General features: G+C 38.1%; 1 protein-coding gene across 1 annotated transcript in view; it reads left to right on the top strand.

Moving 5' to 3' along the window:
* The window catches only part of COL12A1 (collagen type XII alpha 1 chain), a 118180-nt gene that overhangs the window by 6461 nt on the left and 90385 nt on the right, over positions 1–21334 (top strand). Inside the window, exons 3-12 of the mRNA XM_068985253.1 lie at positions 3627–3743; positions 5523–5666; positions 6111–6170; positions 8414–8677; positions 8872–9036; positions 10339–10512; positions 12602–12892; positions 13340–13942; positions 16274–16546; positions 19303–19575. Of these exons, the coding sequence (XP_068841354.1) occupies positions 3627–3743; positions 5523–5666; positions 6111–6170; positions 8414–8677; positions 8872–9036; positions 10339–10512; positions 12602–12892; positions 13340–13942; positions 16274–16546; positions 19303–19575 (2364 nt within the window). The remainder of the gene's footprint in view (positions 1–3626; positions 3744–5522; positions 5667–6110; positions 6171–8413; positions 8678–8871; positions 9037–10338; positions 10513–12601; positions 12893–13339; positions 13943–16273; positions 16547–19302; positions 19576–21334) is intronic.

Genomic DNA, 21334 nt, shown 5'->3' with positions numbered 1-21334 from the left:
CTTGGCCGTGGGTCAACCCAGTCAGTGTAATGAAAGAATGCATTTTGTAATCTGCACAGAATAATTTATTACTTGTCTGAAACATGAACTTTTCAACTGCTTATTTTTGGTATCTTATAAACACAGATGAAATAAATATCTGTATCATGGCAAAGGTCATTTAATTTATACTAGCTTTGGACAGAAAATAAAAATTAGTGCCTATTGAATATAGTCAAACTACACTTTGCTCGCTTCTCAAAGTTTCTACCATTAAAGTAGTACCCTTCTCAGTATTGCTATCACAAAAATCAGACTAAAGGTCTTACTGGTTCATCAAGATGATGTTTTAGCAGTTTGTTCTTGGTTTTCCTTATCTTTGATACACTTCATACACTTACCAAATCTTATTAAACCAATCTCCTCCCACCTGGCCATCCACCCTTGCACTGTTTTAAACTCTTGGACATATCTTTCTTTTGAGTGCCATAATGAATAACCATGTTTTGTAAAAACTATATATCAAGATAGACACTTTGGTTTTAAAAGTGCTTAAACAAGTTGTAAAGTTAATATACCAAACTTCATCTGTATCTGAATTGGAGATGTCTAAATAGCACATATTTATTGCTGATGAGGCATGAAATAAAGGTTTTTCATAGAGTGAGTAAAATACTTATGTATATTTTAATAGCCAAATTCATATCAATATTGGTTTCTAAAGTTAATCTTTCATGCAAATATTTTGTATCTAATAAGCCAGTATGGTAGAAAACTGTATGCTCTGGAGTCAGATTATGGGGGTCAAAGTTTGGCTGCTTATTTGCTGCTGTGTTAACCCTTCTGAATTTCACTGATTCATCTGTGAATCAGATAATAAGGCCACTCTCCTGGGTGGTCATGAGAGGAGAGAGAGACAATATATAAAGTGACCAACTCTGCCTGTCATAGAAAAGACACTCAGCAAAAGCTAGCTATTATTATCATTGCTAAAAAGTCCCAAATCCTGCCAATTTATGTGAAAAGACATATCAGAATGTAGCTTTGATAGCATAGCCTTTTGATAACAAAGAGCATTATTCATAAATATGAACTTAAACTGTTAGTGTTATGAATATTTAAAACTTTAGTTTCTTCACTATCAGTACTTAGTTTTATGAATATATTAATATACCTGATTTCTACCTTATTCATTTATAATTACACTTCTATTTATCTTCATTCCCGTTCATATTCTACACAACTAAGACTGTTTGCAATCACAATCCCTATGTGGGTAGTTTATTAGAACTCTTCTGGCATCTGCATTCACTGTTTATAATGATGCAAAGGCAGTTGTGAATTACTTTTATATAAAATAGAAGACTTTTGAAGTTAATGAAAATATATTTTGCATTGATTCAAGTCAACGGGGGTCCACACTCACACCTGCTTTATTATTTTTTTTTCATGAAAAAACAAACAAACAAAGTACATAGAATGGCAAGCCTAAAAGATTTTGCAAGTGGTAAAGGCGGCAAGAGGAAAAGTGCAAAGGGCTGTCTGTTGTACACATGCTGGTCAACCGTCCTTTATTACTTCTGATCCCCAAGTACCACATCTGATTTTCTATGAACACCTTAAAATCCAATTGTTAAAGACTTTTCCCAACAGTCAATTTTTCAGTTTTTCTGGAATCCTGGTCATTTGGAAATCAACAAGGTGGGCTGCTGCTGCCCTTCAGCAGTTTTAACCTAGTGTCTGCTGCTTCAGGTCAATTTCCTTGCAAGGTTGGTGGTACTGTTTTTCCATGTACTGATTTTTCAAAAGCATGCTCAGGCCAGTTGCGTCTGCCTTTGCATTAAATTTGTCCTGAGCCATTGCTACTGAAATAATATTTTATAATGATATTCTTAATACCTGTTGTCCTATTAACATCTGTTGCATGCTTGTTATACTAAGTGATGGCTACCGGGAAACCTCGCAATACGGTTACAGACAGCAGAATGTTGAATAATTAAACTATGCATGTAGATTAATAGTCTAATCTCACTGCCTGTGTATGGACAGTAGGAAAATAACATCCATTCCATGACTAGTGTATACAGTAGAAATAAAAAGCCATCTCCTACAGCTGGAAACAGCAGTTCCTTAAAGCAAATGTTTGCTTAATTTGTATAATTTCCATTAAAATGTGCTATTAATATTACATAAATCCCTAACCCCAGTTAAATTCTATGACTCATGTCTCCAAGCTACTACTACAGTTCAATTGACCTTTAGGAAAACCTGAAAGGCGATTGTAATCTCTCAAAACAGAAAATTCTGACTCACAAGGAATACGTTCACTCTTAAAACGCAGAAGAATATGGCAGAAAGTCATTTTATTGTGTTGACCTGCTTCGAGAGTCATCATTTTGATGCATCGACCATGCACTGACAGTGAGTCAGTACAATGCTGCATGATGAGGCATGAACCCTGCAGGGAGAATATCATTATAAAATACTTCTGGACCGTCTTTGTGTAATGACTACTGTACATGGAGGCTTTCGTTCGTTGTGGGAAACTAAAAACCAGCCAACATTTCATTGACATGTGCATGATGCTGAACAGTTTTGTATGTAAACTATTGCTTTCTGTACTTTTCAATTATTCCTGTCATTGACTTCTCCAAGATTTATGCGGTCATGTCTTCAGATTGCTTTACTAGTTTCTTTAAGTTCTGTAAATAAATGTCCATAAGTATACATTGATGTTGTCTTTTCATAATTAACCATTGTTTTTGTAAAAGGACCATACTGGCATTTTAACTTAAAATGCCACTTCTAGTATGGAATATACCTGCTGCAAAGGAAAATAAGTGTTGGTTTACACCTTGCAAACATACAGAAAATTGGTGTAAACAGGCAGAATATTAATTTTATAAACACCTGTATATCATTCTTATATATTTATAAATGATTGACATTCCTTATGACTATTTTTGAGTATTGGTCCATTTGAATACAAATATACATTTAAATGTATATTTCCTTGTGAAACGCAACAGTGCTAAATTTCCCAACAGTGTTTCTTCCTTTTTATTAAAATACATTTCTCGTCTCTGCCACAGACTGAGAATTATCAAACAAAAATTAATAACAAGGCAATGATGCAGAGAATGAACCAAAATATCATTGATTCTTTCCATATTATGAAAAAAAAGTATTTTGTCAGTGTTCTAACTTAACTTCTGTGGTTGTAAGCAGGTTGTGATTTGGCATGCTTATTCAAAATCCACTCAGCATGTATTGAAATTTCCTTAATTGTTATGTGAATTGTTTGCATATGTGGTTATTATATGTGATTTCATTGTACCTGTATGTACTTGTATCCAAATTTGTTTCTATTATGCTTGATTTTGCTGGCCATTCTTGGATGACCTAGCAACTCAAGAATCCAAAGCGTTTTGTGCTGTCTTCTGTAATATGTATACTCTCTGATGTTTTGTCATACCGTGTCAGCTTTTAATTTTATTCTTGTCCAACAAGATATCTTTTATATTTGTTGGAAACAAATTTATGCAAAGACAATTTTAGTAAGCTTTGCTCAACAAAATTCTTTATTAATTAAATTGACCATTTTGTGACATTGGAAAGTGTAACATACCAACTCTCTCTTTTTGCAGTTGAACCTCCTTCAGACTTGAATTTTAAAATTATAGATGAAAATACTGTTCATATGTCATGGGCAATACCACCTGATCCAATTGTGGGTTTCAAAATAACAGTGGACCCTACAACGGGTAAGTTTTGGGATGTTGAGGTTTTCGGACAGACATCCAAGATGATATAATCTGATCCTTCCCCCATTTTCTGCTTCATTATGAGGAAACCAAGATTTAGAAAACCAGAGGGGTTTACCTAATGTCACAAGATATTTGGTGGACTCAGGTCTCCAGATTTCCAGCTCAGAACCCACTATTATATTTTTATAGTGTTAGCTTTATTAACTTGGTTTGCTGTGTAAAGCTGTTAGACTTTATCCCCTGATCGGAATATTGCTGGTAATCTTTGATTTTATAAAATAGAACGATCACTGCTTGACATTCTTCTTGAATCACTTAATCTGTCCAACACTTCAGTGACAAGTGATGAAGTGAGGTGTTTTTCTTTGCCCAGTGTCCTGCGTACTTCAGTGCTCAGGACACAGTCTTCTGGGATAGTGGTGAGCTGCCATGATGGAAGACAAGGATTTACTGGGTAAATTCTGTATCCTAAGGCTGAGAGTCAGTATCCTTGATGTTGTTTGAGTAGGGAGAACCAATCTCTCTTGACTGACTTTTATTTCTAACATGGAATGGGAATAAAACCATTTTTATGAGCACTGGCCAAGTGGTAGGGAGGGGTCTTGATTGGCTGATGGAAGAGATAGATAATGTCAACATAACTTATCACCAGAGCTGTGTTTGCATACTTATGGCCTTTAAAAATGCCAATGATTTTAAATGCTGATTTATCAGGGGATTGAGAAACTGTTATCTGTTTTCAATATGATCCAAGAGCTTAAAAAGGGGTCAGGCATTTACTTTTTCTTCCTTGAATCTTCTCTTCCCAAATATATTTACAGTTAACTGTTTCATTGATTCCAAAGCCAAAAAGCAGTTGAAAAAGAGTTCATCTGGTTTCCAGATGTTGGAAATGACTGGCTGTAGAAATGAACACTGAGACCATCCATACCCACAGAGCCCTGGGGTCTTATTTTTCCATGGTGGGCCCTGGTTGGTTCTGCAATGCTCCACATATTAACCTGGAACATTTCTCAGGGTTCTGTCATGCTTGTTGCTTTTCTTGATTATGTTTTGATGAAAATTAATATGGTTAAGAATTTTAAAAGTCATTTAGTCTCTAACAACTACTGTTTCCTGTTGAATTGAGCATTAACATAATCTAAAAGGAAATACATAATTGTCAGCATGTAAGGAAATGCTCAGTACACTGTACTTTGAAATATTTGATAGTTAAGTCAGATCAGAGGACCATGGTTACCCTTTAGAGTATGCCTCACCCCTCACTGGAATATGGAGGATACATCTCTCCTATAAAAGTGAATGCTGTTTCCCAGTAGACATTCATTTTAGCCAATGGGGTTTGTTGTCTTTGAGTTGATTTTTAGCCTTTCATTTTCTTTTGGTACTCTCTGATACATAATTTAAAATTAAATTATTTTCTGCTCTATATCTCACTTATAAAAATTTTGTTATCTACCATTAGTATTCAAACACAATGAAAGATTGTTTTTGATATTCTGATATATCTTTAATCTAGAGGCATACTTGAGTCCTCAAACAAATATGGAATATGATTGTAACAGGTAAAGGCAAGGCCAGTTCATTTATTGAATTTCTAGAATTCAAAGTGTTAGTTTTGGAGGACAGTAAAAACAATAATGCTTGGGTATTCTGAGAAAAATGTGTATTTTGAATTTTCAGGTTTTGAGTATATCTGGGAATTACATTATATTGTATTATGTTATATGTGAAAAAAGTTTTGTTGCATTGATATTTTCCTTTCTATATTTCCAGATGGGCCCACTAAAGAATTTACCCTTTCAGCTAGTACCACTGAAACGTTATTAACAGAGCTTATACCTGAAATAGAGTATGTGGTGACAATCACTTCATATGATGAAGTAGAAGAAAGTGTACCAGTTATAGGCCAATTAACAAGTAAGCGCACATATAAAGTACTTTTATACCTTATATTTTGCAGAAGGTTTCTCCAACTTTCAAATTTAATTTGTTGTTATGCAGAGTTAATTTACATCAGCACTAAATATTCTTGCTCTGATCCTAGTTATTAGTAGATGTGAATAATTTACTCACATTTATAAGCTTGGACTCTGCAAGCAGCAGGAATGTTATGAACGAAAACTATTAAAAAGCATTAGACTTTGCCAAGCTACAGAGTTAATATCTTTTTTTGAAATATATCTAAAGCCTCACTGAAAATAATTCATTTGCAAGGGAATGCTTATTTGGCTGTATTCTCTGACAAGCTGGGAATACACCATACACTTGAAAGACAATGGTGAAAGACAATATACTTATTTTCTTCTTCGGAAGTATTTGTATGGGTTCATTTCCCCTTGTAATAATCAAGTTTTGACTCAGTTCAAACAGGTGGCCCGACAAAGCCAGGGGAGAAGAAACCCGGAAAAACAGAGATACAAAGTAAGCATTTTCCTTAATATTTGTATGTGGTTTTGCAGAAGTAAGTTATACATGTAATATATAAAGGAGATGTTCCAATTGGATCCATAGTTTGATCTCACTCCTATATTAATTTCTATAAGTTTTATCCACAAGTATAGGCAGTATAATAGTAATGTATGCCTAAGTGCTTATAACACCTCCGTTCTTACTTTCTAACCATTCTAGGTACTCAATATTCTTTTTACTGGGGGCGTATTAAATTTGTGTATGTTCAGGTTTCCCTACGGTATTCTGGCAGTAGGTGAAAAACAAAGCTCATCACTGGACTTAAATTGTAGAAACAGATGGTAGCTTAGGGACACATGGGAGATGGACCACAAGGGAGATGCCCTCGTGGTGTCTTTAGCAATTCCATTTCCATGAAAATCGCTGTATATATTCTGGTCATCTCTAGGGTGTTTACGTGGGCTTACTTGGTGTGACTGTAAACATTTCCAGAGTCTCTGTAGGATGTCTCTGATGAATTGATGCATTTGTAATCAAATGAAAGCAATTTTATGGTCTGGTTTTGTGGTTTCTAGGCCCTTTTTGTCCTACACTGCTCTGACTTACTGGGATGAAGCCTTAAGTGGTTGGACTTCTAATTTTGCCACCTTATAAGTGGGATTTATGACTCATGATAACAATAAAAATATTGTGAACACAAAGTTCCCTTTATCTGGAATTTTCCCCTCCAAATCACTGTTTATAATTCTTTCTAATGTCTAATAATCTGAAGTGAAGTTTATAGCATGCAGTTACAATGCAAATATTTTCCCTGAATCATCAATATTTATTCTAAAGCAAAGTATTATTCCAAACATTGACTTTCAGTAAACTTATGCTGGCCCATTAAATAGTATGCAAAAATTATTTAGGCAGGCAACTTGTATTGGCTTGCAAATTTTTCCAGGACCCTTTCCTTCTTTTCTGAGCCAAATACTTCTCTTGTTATCCACCAACTGACTGCAGGGACAAAAATACCTTCAGAAAATTTACTCCGTTTTGCCTTACGAATACAGATTTTCATAAAAACCAACCTGTTTCCTACTCACCAACTGACCACAGAAAGAAGAAAAAATATGTTTGATTACAAACACCAGTTGTTGTATTTTGGGGGATTTAAAGATACCACATGTGTTTTTACTTTTGAATTAAAATAGTTTCCCTGCCTTTTCTTTAGTGAAAGTAGATTTAGTTGTGAAATTTAAATTCATTGATGATTAGGACAAGATATTATGAGTATTTGCATTATATTTATGATAGTTGTTACTTCTGTTAAGATTTCATTAACCCTCTGGACTAATCAGCTGCCAGCTTTAGACCATTACATTGTAAAGTGCAGGAGAATGTTAAAAGATTTGCTTTTTCCTTTGGCTCTATTGCATTTGCTTAAATGGCACAGCAGTTGTTCTGTAATTTTAAAAAATATTTATTTGACTGCACCAGATCTTAGTTGCGGCATGTGCGATCTAGTCCTGATCAGAGATGGAACCCAGGCCCCTGCGCTGGTAATGCAGAGTCTTAGCCACTGGAGCACCTGGGAAGTTCCTGTTTTGTATTTATTGATCTAAAAGTACCAAGAAGGAAAACACTTTGCTTATATTTCTTTTGTATGTCTCCTAGATATTTTATGTAATTTTTACTTGGAGAAAAGAGTGAGGATATAGTTACAAAAATAGATAAGTCAATGGCACAAATGCTTGGGTCATAGGCTCTTGGAGAATCAGTCATATATCTTTTCATCTTGTCTTGCACAATGTCTTCTATGACAATTTAAAGACATAGCTGCAGAAATGCATCTTCACGAAGGTACTGAAAATACTTCTGTGTGTGTGTGTTAAGTTGCTTCAGTAGTGTCTGACTCTCTGTGACCCAAGGGACTGTAGCCTGCCAGACCAGCCAAGAATACTGAAGTGGGTTGCCATGCCCTTCTCCAGGGGATCTTCCCAACCCAGGGCTTGAACCCATGTCTCTTATTCTCCTGCTTTGGCAGGCAGGTTCTTTACCACTAGCGCCATCTGGGAACCTGCCCGAAAATTTGTGCCAATAAAATGTTGTGTTCTTTTGTGCATGTCACTTGTGGGGGAAGAACGATATGAAATGTTCTAAAGAACAAAATGATTTTAGGAGCCAACATTTTTGCAATGTTAGTTTGTATTCCTTAATGCTAGATAGATTTAATAGCGTGTCATTTAAAAATTGTATCACATATATTTCAGAATGTTCTGTCAGTGCCTGGACCGATTTAGTTTTCCTTGTGGATGGCTCATGGAGTGTGGGAAGAAACAATTTTAAGTACATCTTAGACTTCATTGCTGCTCTCGTGTCTGCTTTTGACATTGGGGAAGAGAAGACAAGGGTTGGAGTTGTTCAGTACAGCTCTGACACCAGGACAGAATTTAACTTAAATCAGTACTACCAACAGGAAGAGCTGCTTGCTGCAATTAAAAAGATCCCATACAAAGGTGGCAACACGATGACAGGTATTTATTATAATTATTATTTTTTTTTACAAATTTTGGTATTGTTTAAGATAAATGAAGTGTCTGTTTGGGAAAGGAATGATGGGATGCACAAATGATCATATGTTAAATAATTTTGAAAGTAATCTTGTAGTTTTTATTTTAGTAAAATTGTATAGTGTGGAGTGACTCGACGTATCTCTTTTTTATTTCAGGGGAAGCCATTGATTACTTAATTAAAAATACCTTCACGGAATCTGCTGGGGCAAGAGTTGGCTTTCCCAAAGTGGCGATTATTATTACAGATGGCAAGTCCCAGGATGAAGTAGAAATTCCAGCAAGAGAGCTTCGAAATATTGGGGTTGAAGTTTTCTCTTTGGGTAGGTCACATTTGGTGAAGTGTTTTTCTTTTAGAACCACTTTACTACTTCATGCTCAGAAGACGAAGGCTTGATTCCTCAAAGAGGATCCTTCCTCAAGGAAGGAAAGCAAGGTTTGCCGCACCTTATAGTGCAGTGTTACTCCAAATCATTTTGGAGTAAAATTTTGCTTGTCTATCTCTTTCATGTAGCTCCTCCCTTTTTTAAAAAACTTTTTTATTGGTGTAGTTTCAGGTGGATAGTAAAGGGATTCAGCCATACATGTACATGTATCCATTCTCCCCCAAATTTCCCTCCCATCCAGTCTGCCATATAACTGAGCAGAGTTCCATGTACCATACAGGAGGTCCCCATGTCCCCCCTTTTTAAAAGAGGCATTAGAGCTGTGTATGTATTAAGTAAGGCGATATTCACATTCCTTGTCAACCCTCTGCTTTTCAAAGAATTCTGAGCCACTGGTTCTCATAAAGGTCCTCCTTGTATTATCATTAAGTGTTTTATATGTGTTTCCTCTATTATGTAACACTTGAAGAATTCAGAGAGCTCCAGCTCATTCAGGACTCTGGAAGAAAAAAGTATTATCTACACAGATGGCAGCAGGGATGAATGATGGCGTGGTTGGCATGAGAGCCTACTCTGTTTTACCAACCACTCATTTGCCTCTGTGGCCACATTATATGAAATGAGAAAATGTCATTCAACTGTTTTTGTCCTTTCAACAGTTGCACATTCGTTAGGAAACAAAGCAATTCAGTTTATGACTGAATAAGGAGTCGAAAATGTCTTCACTTGGGAAAGACTAAGAAAGCAAAGAACTTCCTTGATGTGACCCATTTCCCTTTCCAAAGATCCTGTGTGTATGTGTTAGTGGCCCAGTCGGGTCCTACTCTTTGTGACTCAGTGGACTGTAGCCCACCAGGCTCCTCTGACCATGGGATTCTGTGAGCAAGAATACCGCAGTGGGTTGTCATTCCCTTCTCCAGGGGACCTTCCCGACCCAGGATCAAGCCTGGGTCTCCTGCATTGCAGGTGGATTCTTTAATGTTTGAGCCACTTTTGAAGGGAAGCCCCTTCAAATATCCTACTCCCATTTTTTAAAACTTTATTTTGTATTGGGGTATTGCTGATTAACAATGTTGTGATAGTTTCAGGCGAATAGTAAAGGGATTCAACCATATACTTACGTGTATCCATTCTCCCCCAAACTCCCCTTCCATCCAGGCTGCCATATAACACTGAGCAGAGTTCCATGGACCATACAGGAGGTCCCCATTGGTTATCCATGTCCCTTCTTTTTTAAAGGCATTAAAGCTGCAGATGCAAAAGAACTCAAACAAATTGCCTCCACACCTTCACTCAATCATGTGTTCAACGTGGCCAACTTCGATGCAATTGTGGATATTCAGAATGAAATCATCTCCCAGGTGTGCTCAGGTGTGGATGAACAGCTTGGTGAACTGGTCAGTGGAGAAGAAGGTGAGTGAATTGTTGGGCGTTCCCATGTGTTCACCTTTTCCATTATTTGAGAACATTTATGGTTTTACAAACAGGGGGACATTTAGCTTAGTACTCTGCAACTTAAACTCATCACAGCGCTGTTTCTATTCAGTGGCAAAGAGTTTTCTGTCACCATAAACTGTGTAGCGTTTTCAAAGCTCTTAAGACTATTTCAAAGAGCAGTCAGTTTGATCCTCCCACTTTTGCAAAATGTTCCCATTTATCAGCAATTGCTTTTAAATACATGGGAGAGAGAAAAAAACATTTCATAAACATCCTTTGGGGCGTCAAAAAAATCAGTTTCCACGATTGTTCTCCTCTCAGTCTGAGAATTGACAACTGCTTAAAGATAAGTTCTAAATAACTCCATCTTCAATCATGTAGAATCTTTCATCTCCAAACCCCAAGCGTTTTGGCAGTGTTCATGGGCTGTAATCCAGTTTCAGAGCGCCTTCTTATTACCTCACGGGCTCTGAATCTCTTTCTTTGTTTTACTGCCTAGTGTCTGATTTTTTGCTCGGCACTGTTACAAAATGCACCCCCGTCTGACTTTCCCCTGGTCATCTTCTCTTACTCAGCCTTTTAAAACATTTGAGTTTTCACCCTCACTAGGGTGCATGTTCGAGGTTAGGCCACCTTTGGTTCTGCCCCTGTTTGCACTCTCCCTGCAGGGTACACGGGCTTCATCCCAGGTGTCCACAGTCTTAACTTTGGGGTCTCCTCTGCTGCTGGCGATTGCCTGCGACTTCTGTCCCCTAGGCTGCCAGTTGGTGCATCCATTCCTGTCCTCCCATTATTTCTCATTTCTGTAGGCATCGCTTTTATGGACTATGTCTGATAGCCTTTCAGAGAAGACAGTGTGTAACCTTGTGCATGTTCTATCATCCAGTGTCTCAGGCTGACTTACAGAAACGTAGAACCATATCTTCTGGGAAATAGATTCCATCGACAGATCTAAAACTTCGAAGATTTGGTCTGAAATAGCTTGCGATGCTTTGTTATTAGCTAAGTACATGACTATGTTCTACATCGACTAAGGACAGAACATTTTTAGATGATCAGTATTTGCTTATCAATCTGCATGTTATACACCGTGGTTTCACCTGTTTGGTGGCATTCTGAACATAGCTGAGCTTTTTTCTTCTAAACCTTTGATGAAGTGGAAATACAATTATTTAAAATTATAAGAACCTGTCATTTAAGAACGGCTGACTTATCTTTCTTGGCATATTATAAAGTATCTTTAAAATATTATATTATTATGTTTAAAGTTTTATGAAAAGGGAAAAAATTATTTCTAAAGTACTGAGTAAGCCATTGATTTAGCAAATATTTATCAAGTCCTCCTTTGGCACCTGAATAAAGGCCATGACATGCAGGCTTGCTTAGTCGCTTCAGTTGTGTCCGACTCTTTGTGACCCCATGGACTGTAGCCCTCCAGGCTCCTCATGTCATGGGATTCTCCAGGCAAGAATACTGGAGTGGGTTGTCCTGCCCTCCTCCAGGGTAAGGGCCCATGAATGTAATACCAAAACCAAAATGGAAAATCTTGGTCCCAGAAATGAATTAGGCATCTGATGTCCTATTATTAATTTTTTCAAGGATTTCTTTGCTCTAAACTTCTCATCTCCTGGATTAAAATTCAGGTACTGAATCTCTGGTTTGGTGGGTACAAGTGGAAGTGGGTGTCTGTGACTGGAAACTTTTTCTGATACATGCACGTGACGTGTGTGTGCTAAGTTGCTACAGCCGTGTCTGACTCTTTGCAACCCTATGGACTGTAGCCCGCCAGGCTGCTCTATCCATGGGATTCTCCAGGCAAGAATACTGGAGTGGGTTGCGATGCCCTCCTCCAGGGGATCTTCCCAACCCAGGGATTGAAGCTGCGTCTCTTAAGATCCTGCATTGGCAGGTGGGTTCTTTTACTACTCGTGCCACCTGGGAAGCCCTTTTCCTGATACGATCATGATTAATTTGAATAAGGAAAACTGAGGTGTAACAGTAAAGACCTCATTAATGGGGTTGCATCTCACTGTTTTTAATCACCCTTCTGCTTGTTGTTTCATAGTTGTTGAACCTCCTTCAAATTTGATTGCCACGGAAGTCTCGTCGAAATACGTTAAGCTAAGCTGGAGTCCATCTCCTAGCGCAGTGACTGGCTATAAAGTTCTCCTTATACCCATGACCACGGGAAGCCGACAGCATGCTCTGAGTGTGGGGCCTCAGACGACCACGCTCAGCGTCCGTGACCTCTCAGCAGACACAGAATACCAGATCAGTGTTTCTGCCATGAAGGGATTGACATCCAGTGAACCTGTTTCAATAATGGAGAAGACTCAACCAATGAAAGTTCAAGTGGGTGAGTTAATAGGGTTTGAAATATGTGGAGGCCCATTTGGTAGTAGACCTTTCTGGTTCAGACTTACTTTTAAACAAAGCAGTTGTGATAAGTTTCCTTTAGAGAAGCCTGCTTACTAAGAAAACCAGATGTCTTTGGCTCTCTATGTGCATGGGTTCCATATCCACAGATTCAGCCACCTATGTTGTCTGACATGGGTCGAACCCGCAGATGCAGAAATCTGCGAATCTGGAGGGCCAACCTCCTTGTGCTGTTTTATAGAGTGGGCTTGAGCATCCACAGAGTTTGGAATGAAAAAGGAGGTTCTGGAACCACTCCCACCCCTAGGATGCAGAGAAACTGCTGTATTTATATTCTTATGATTAAGTCATATTTGTTTATAAATTTGTTTATTTCCTATGATTAATTGATGCTTGAACTTTAATGGGCTTTCTTTCTTTTTTACAGAATGCTCACGTGGTGTGGATATAAAAGCCGATATTGTGTTTTTGGTTGATGGTTCCTATAGCATTGGGATTGCAAACTTTGTTAAAGTTAGGGCCTTTTTGGAAGTTCTCGTAAAAAGTTTTGAAATTTCACCAAATAGGGTACAGATAAGTCTTGTCCAGTACAGCCGGGATCCTCATACTGAATTCACATTGAAAAAATTCACCAAAGTTGAAGATATAATTGAAGCAATAAACACTTTCCCTTACCGAGGAGGGTCTACCAACACTGGGAAAGCAATGACTTATGTCAGAGAGAAAATATTTGTGCCGAGCAAGGGTTCAAGAAGCAATGTCCCGAAGGTCATGATTCTTATCACAGATGGAAAATCTTCAGATGCTTTTAGAGACCCGGCTATAAAACTGAGGAATTCAGATGTTGAAATCTTTGCCGTTGGTGTGAAGGATGCTGTTCGCTCAGAGCTGGAAGCCATTGCCTCTCCTCCTGCAGAGACCCATGTGTTCACAGTGGAAGATTTTGATGCTTTTCAGAGGATATCTTTTGAACTCACACAGTCTATCTGCCTTAGAATTGAGCAAGAATTGGCAGCCATAAAGAAAAAAGGTTAGTAGGCTCTGTAAAGTAAAAGTTATCCCTTCATGAACAAAGCATTTTTGGTTCTAAAATAGAGGATAATCTGCTTTGTCAATTCTATCTGTAGGAAAAGTAACTTTCCTGTATTATTGAAAACTACTGGGTTTAGCTCATTTACCTCTGATACATGGCTTTCTCCTGCTATGGGTCAGATGCTTATTGGCGGAAAAGCTGTTTATGTTAAGAGTCATGCAGGACTGGGAACCAGCTTTGCCACTCCCGTTTGTCATGTCCAGTTAAATAACTGTGAATGGAGTGTCTGGAGGGCTGAGCTAGTTCCTTTGAATCAGAGGTAACTGGAGTATAGTTGGATCTTTGAATTCTTTTTCCTGAACCATTTTTGGGCATCATTCCTCACAAATGAATTCCCTATTCTCTTCTCTTCATTTGCTCAAATTCTGTTTTTCAACATTTGATTAAAAGTCCCATCTCTTGCATCAAGCCTCATAACTGTTCTAATGCTCTAATGCTGATCACTTGTAGTCATTTGGCATTCAAATAGACTACATTTTTTTAATAACCTTACACTCTCTTTTCACTCCAGTTTCATTGTATGTCCCCCAAGGATAGGGAGTTTGCCTTAAACATTGTGTCTTCCTATGATTTGGTTTAATAAATATTCTTTTGTTCAGTTCAGTTCAGTTCAGTGGCTCAGTTGTGTCCGACTCTTTGCGACCCCATGAATCGCAGCACACCAGGCCTCCCTGTCCATCACCAACTCCTGGAGTTCACTCAGACTCACGTCCATCAAGTCAGTGATGCCATCCAGCCATCTCATCCTCTGTCGTCCCCTTCTCCTCCTGCCCCCAATCCCTCCCAGCATCAGGGTCTTTTCCAGTGAGTCAGCTCTTCACATGAGGTGGCCAAAGTACTGGAGCTTCAGCTTCAGCATCATTCCTTCCAAAGAAATCCCAGGGCTGATCTCCTTCAGAATGGACTGGTTGGATCTCCTTGCAGTCCAAGGGACTCGCAAGAGTCTTCTCCAACACCACAGTTCAAAAGCATCAATTCTTCGGCGCTCAGCCTTCTTCACAGTCCACCTCTCACATCCATACATGACTACTGGAAAAACCATAGCCTTGACTAGACGGACCTTTGTTGGCAAAGTAACATCTCTGCTTTTGAATATGCTATCTAGGTTGGTCATAACCTTTCTTCCAAGGAGTAAGCGTCTTTTAATTTCATGGCTGTAGTCACCATGTAGTGATTTTGGAGCCCCCCAAAATAAAGTCTGACACTGTTTCCACTGTTTCCCCATCTATTTCCCATGAAGTGATGGGACCAGATGCCATGATCTTCGTTTTCTGAATGTTGAGCTTTAGGCCAACTTTTTCACTCTCCTCTTTCACTTTCATCAAGAGGCTTTTTAGTTCCTCTTCACTTTCTGCCATGAGGGTGGTATCATCTGCATATCTGAGGTTATTGATATTTCTCCCGGCAATCTTGATTCCAGCTTGTGTTTCTTCCAGCCCAGCATTTCTCATGATGCACTCTGCATAGAAGTTAAATAAGCAGGGTGACAATATACAGGCTTGACGTACTCCTTTTCCTATTCGGAATCAGTCTGTTGTTCCATGTCCAGTTCTAACTGTTGCTTCCTGACCTGCATATAGGTTTCTCAAGAGGCAGGTCAGGTGGTCTGGTATTCCCATCTCTTTCAGAATTTTCCACAGTTGATTGTGATCCACACAGTCAAAGGCTTTGGCATAGTCAATAAAGCAGAAATAGATGTTTTTCTGGAACTCTTTTGCTTTTTTGATGATCCAGCGGATGTTGGCAATTTGATCTCTGGTTCCTCTGCCTTTTCTAAAACCAGCTTGAACATCTGGAAGTTCACAGTTCACGTTCTTTTGTTAGGAAAACATTTAAAATTATTACTTTGAAATATCTACTTATGGTATGACAGAAATATCCGTCAAACCATTTGCTTGATGGTTCATTTTAGATCTGATACTGTTTAAATATTCTAGTTGTAGGTATGACCATTCTGTTACTGCTTTGCCTTATGAAGCTGAAAACTCTAATTCAGTTTTTTTTAACTAGTTACTTTTACTTAAACAACATAACTTAGTGTTATGAATGATCAAGACAAATGCTCAAGACTGTGATCATTTGCAGGGCTGTGAGTGAGCGGCTTTCTCTCACTGGTCTTGTGTGGACTGCTCACTCAGTGCATTGGCCTCAGTGACCACTCTCCCAAAAGAACGGAAGCCATTTCAGAAATCGTGTAGCCGTTGGGTCCGTGTGTGCTTTGTAGATTTAAAAAAGATTTTAACTATGTTCTTCTTTTTCTCTTAACAGCTTATGTGCCTCCAAAGGATATTAATTTCTCTGAGGTGACTTCCAACAGTTTCAAAACCAGCTGGTCTCCTGCTGGAGAAAACGTTTTTTCGTACCACATCACCTACAAAGAAGCTGCTGGGGATGATGAAGTGACGTTGGTGGAGCCAGCCTCGAGCAGCAGTGTGGTCCTCAGCAACCTGAAACCAGAGACCCTGTACCTGGTCAATGTGACTGCAGAGTACGAGGATGGCTTCAGCATCCCCTTAGCTGGAGAGGAGACCACCGCAGAAGGTATGAGGAGGGTTCCGCACCGTTTCCCCCAAACTAGTGGTTTATCATAGAACAGAGTCACCATGGGAAATGACCATCTGCTTTATAGTTCAGCATTGTGAATGCCCTTGTAAGATTCAGTTCCTTTAAAATACAGCTACTCATAAATCTTTTTCAAAAGGGAAAAAACTTTTAAGTGAAAGATCCTATGTTTATTTTGATGCATTTGAGGTTGAGACGTAGAGAACCATTAATAATTATGGAATTAGCTCTTGAAATACTGCTTATCTAGCATTTTCTGTCCCATGTCAAATACTTCTGAGCTACCAAACCTCTGATGACAGATATATATTACCAGTTTTTTATCTTTTTAAAATTGTGGTAAGATATACCTGTAAGTAACATTATAGCGACCATTTTAACTCTTTTAAAGTGTACATTTCAGACGCAATTAGTACATTCATATTGTTGTGCTAACATTACCACATTCATCTCCAGAACATTTTTATCTTGAAAACCTGGAATTCTACCTGTTAAACAACAACTTATCATTCCCACTGCTACTCCTAAACAACTCCCCCTTTCTCCTCCGCAGCAGCCATTCTACTCTCTGTCTCTATGAATTTGATGACCCTAGGTTCCCATGTGACTAGAATCATACAGTATTTGTCGTTTTATGACTGGCTTCTTTCACTTGGTTTAGTGTCCTCAGGGTTCATCTGTGCTCGAAGCGTGTGTCAGAATGTCCTTTCCTCTATGATTGAATGATATTCCAGTGTATGTATAGACCAACTTTTCTTTATCCATTCACCCATCAGTAAGCACTTGGATTGCTTCCATCCTTTAGCTACTGTAGATAAACTGCTAAAAACCTAGCTGTACAAAGTGTACCAGATGTTTCAAGTGATACTTGTTTAGATGTGTCCACTTTACTGGAAAGAGTGGAATACTTTCTGATACATTTTTCTTCATCTGATATTGACAGTATTCTGAAGAACCTTGTTAGAAGACTAGCACCAGATATTTACTCTTTAAGATAAATACAGCGAATATGATAAGAGGTATCAGTTGTTCTCCATTTTTATTGGGTATAGAAAAGGCTGAAACAGCAGCATGAGGAATTTAAGATAGTTACAAACAAAGACGTGTTTGCTGACAGGGAAGGCATGTGCAGGCCTACTTGCTGATAAACGCTAGAGAATCTTTGAGTTTTTTGAATATGATTGATTTTTCTTTTGTGCATGGTTTAGGTATATTCCTTTCTGAAGGTTAGTAGATACACTAAATGGCCTAAGTTGTCTTGTCTTATGATTTTTGTGATGGTATAACCTAGCAGGCCACACTTAGCTATTTCTGACTTTCTGCTGATTTCTCTCTAATGTCAAATTGCGGTTTGACGAGCCTGGCCCTTTTTCTTCAGCACTTTGAGATGGAGATGGAACCTTGTCTCAAAAAGAAATTGAAATCTAAAGGGTTTTTGAGTACAGTCAACTATATTTGTGTACACTCTAATTTTTCCTCAGTCAGGTACTACAATAGAATTTGGTGATGCCTTTCCAGTTCTGTTGTTTGTAGTGAAATCTGAGATTTGAACTTTTTTCTGTATAAGGAAGTGTCTGACTTAATATCTTTATTAAACTAGCAGTTATTAAGCTTCTGCTATATGTCAGGTACTATGATAATTGTTTCCAAGGATTATCTATTTCACCACCTGAATAACCCTACAAATAGTCACGTTTTTGCTGTTGGCTAAGCTGAGACTCAAAATTACATCTTAATTAAATTTCAGAGCCAGTATTCAGATCCACCAGTTTTGTTTGCTTGGACTAATGTAGCCTTTCTCCTTGCCATATTAAATGAATCATGGATATAGGTCTGCCAAATTGCAAATTAATTTGCAATTTGCTTTGTTTTCTTGAGATATGCAATTCCTTTTCCTCGCTGGAGTGGTCTATTGATATGTTGGACATTTAGATAAACTTCTAATTGCATGCGAGGTCCATGCAGATATAGTGCACTGTGGTTTTACCCTAGTGGGTTTAGTTCATCTTTCCTGACCATGTTGTCCATATGAACAATTCACTTCTTAGACAAAAGGTCATTAAACCACAAAACCAAGTGATGTTCTCATTTGGACTTAATGAAAATTTCATTTAAGACGTAATGAAAATTTCATTTCATTTAAATTACATTGCAATTTAACTTCAAGATTTAGATTCAGCTAGTATGGTGCAGCAGCAGTATTCATTAAATACCTACAAATGTCTTTGGTTTAATACATGTGTGGTCTAATTATTCTCAAGTCAAATGATTGTGCAGATAAAAAAGTTAATGGTGTGACTGATTGGATAAGACAGTTTGTTCAAGTGGGTAAATATGGTAGACCTCAGTGTTAGTATTACTTTCCTGCTTTTTTGAGAAAATCTTTAAGAGTGAAAGTCTTGTTACTTGTACTTGAAAAAACAGATTGTCTTTATTTTTGATTTTATGTCAATATTAATTTGCAATTTTATTAGAGTATTTATGAATTTAAAGGTTTACTGATATATGCCTCTATCTGATTAAACAGTTGATAGTACTCAGTTTCTTTCTGGGTATTGTAGTGTGTTTGCCATTTCAGAATGTAGTTAATATCTGGCCAAATATGTTCAGGAACCAGGATGTTTGTCAAAAAATGCTCATGGATTTGCTTAGAGAAATGCTGTAATTTAGTGATCAAAAACTGGCTTTTTATTCTTCACATATAATACATCAACTTATTATTTTTTAAATTTTAGTGAAAGGAGCACCTCGAAACCTAAAGGTGACGGATGAGACTACGGATAGCTTTAAAATTACCTGGACTCAAGCTCCGGGGAGAGTCTTAAGGTACCGAATTATTTATAGACCTGTTGCTGGTGGAGAAAGCAAAGAAGTTACCACTCCAGCCAATCAGAGGAGGAGAACGCTGGAGAGCCTGACTCCAGACACAAAATATGAAGTATCTGTAATTCCTGAATATTTCTCAGGACCTGGGTCTCCGTTGACTGGAAATGCAGCCACTGAAGAAGGTAGAAGAAATATGCTCACTATCTGGTAACAACTGAAATCTTAGACTGGGAGAAGCTTTGCACAACTATTCAGACACTAGAAGCCATGAGATGCTTTGTCTCAATCGCTGGAGTATCTAAGAAGTTAGTCCTGTTAGATTTGGTTTACTCAAATATTTGACTTACTTGTGACCCCATTTATTGGGCTTTCCTGGTAGCTCTGATGGTAAAGAATCCGCCTGCAACATGGGAGACCTGGATTCGATCCCTGGGTTGGAAAGATCCCCTGGAGGAGGGTATGGCAACCCACTCCAGTGTTCTTGCCTGGAGAATCCCATGGACAGAGGGGCCTGGCAGGCTACAGTCCATGGGGTTTCAAAGAGGCAGACATCACTGAGCAGCTAAGCACAGCACAGACCTCATTTATTGGTATCAGCAGAAACTTGAGTTGTATGATATGGTCTAAATATTCTTTTAGAATAATATTATTAAATATTCTAATATAAATTGAAGAATGACTAGGGATTAAAAATCATATTATGCACCATTGAGATAGATTACCTGTTATTTCTTCAGGAAGATTTAAAACTACTCACCTGTTTTTATTTAAATGGAATGATTAGGCTTTCTGGACAGATTCTGATATTAGTTGCAAGTTATTAATATTTAATGTATCATTTCATGAATGCAAATTAAGGCATTCATATTTTTCATTTTATTCCTTGTCTTTAAAGTTTTAAAAACATAATAATAATTCCATGTCAGCAATAATGAGCAGTTATTAAGTACTTGGAGTAGGAAATGGCAACCCACTCCAGTATTCTTGCCTGGAAAATCCCACGGACAGAGGAGCCTGCTGGACTATAGGCCATGGTTCACAAGAGTGGGACTCAACTGAGAGACTAAACCAGCACCACCATTAAGCACCTATTTGCATCAGCGTCTATGCAAAGAGCTTTTCATGTATTAGCTCACTTAATCCCTGCAAAAGACCTAGAATATAGTGTTGCAAAAATGTTGGGGCTAAGGAAACTGAGTGTTGCTGATAAGCAGTGAATGTGAGTTTGTTGCCCTCCTGCAGACACTGATTGCTTCATGACTCCCATCCTGGTGCAGCCTAGCTAATTAGTCTCTCCTGCAAAGACCCTCTCCACCTGCCCTCTTCTTTTCTTCCACTGGAGAAGTCTCTACCCTTATTCTTTCCAGTTGGGGATCTAAGGTTCTTTGTACTGGGCACCAAAAAAAAAAAAAAAAAAAAAAAGACCCAGTGATGCTTCATCCTTCTGTTTTTTTGAGTTAAAGCTGGGGAATGTGTGCCTGGTGAGGAGAGTGACAGAGTTGGGAGCCTTGAGACCCTTCAGAGACCACATGGCCCCGTTACCAGGAAAGGGGTGAAAAGCCAGACATCGCAGTTGCAAAGCGATGGGCGGCCCCTGAGTGGAACCGAGGCTCATTTCCTCTCATATATATTTTTCTAGAGACAGCACTATTTATCATTTTTATCAATTAACATAATTCATGGGCATCACATTTAGATGTTCTTAGCTTTCCTCCAATAAAGTCTTTTAATTGACTGTGTCTTAGAGGAGTTAAAAATCTTCATTGTGTTACTAATCAGCATATATACATTTGATAGTGCTTTGTTCCAGTTTTAGATAAAATGTAGTTTTTTTACATGAAAGATTCTAACATGGAAGACTTTAACCTGTGTGACTACTGTACAGAAGAGAAATTGGATGGGTTTTGTTTTGTTTCTACTAACACATAGGGCCCGATTTAG

Source organism: Capricornis sumatraensis, chromosome 13, assembly GCF_032405125.1.
Source record: "Capricornis sumatraensis isolate serow.1 chromosome 13, serow.2, whole genome shotgun sequence".
In the NCBI taxonomy this organism is placed as follows: Eukaryota; Metazoa; Chordata; class Mammalia; order Artiodactyla; family Bovidae; genus Capricornis; species Capricornis sumatraensis.
Note: the sequence above shows the minus strand (reverse complement) of the source record. Positions and strands in the feature narration are given on the sequence as shown.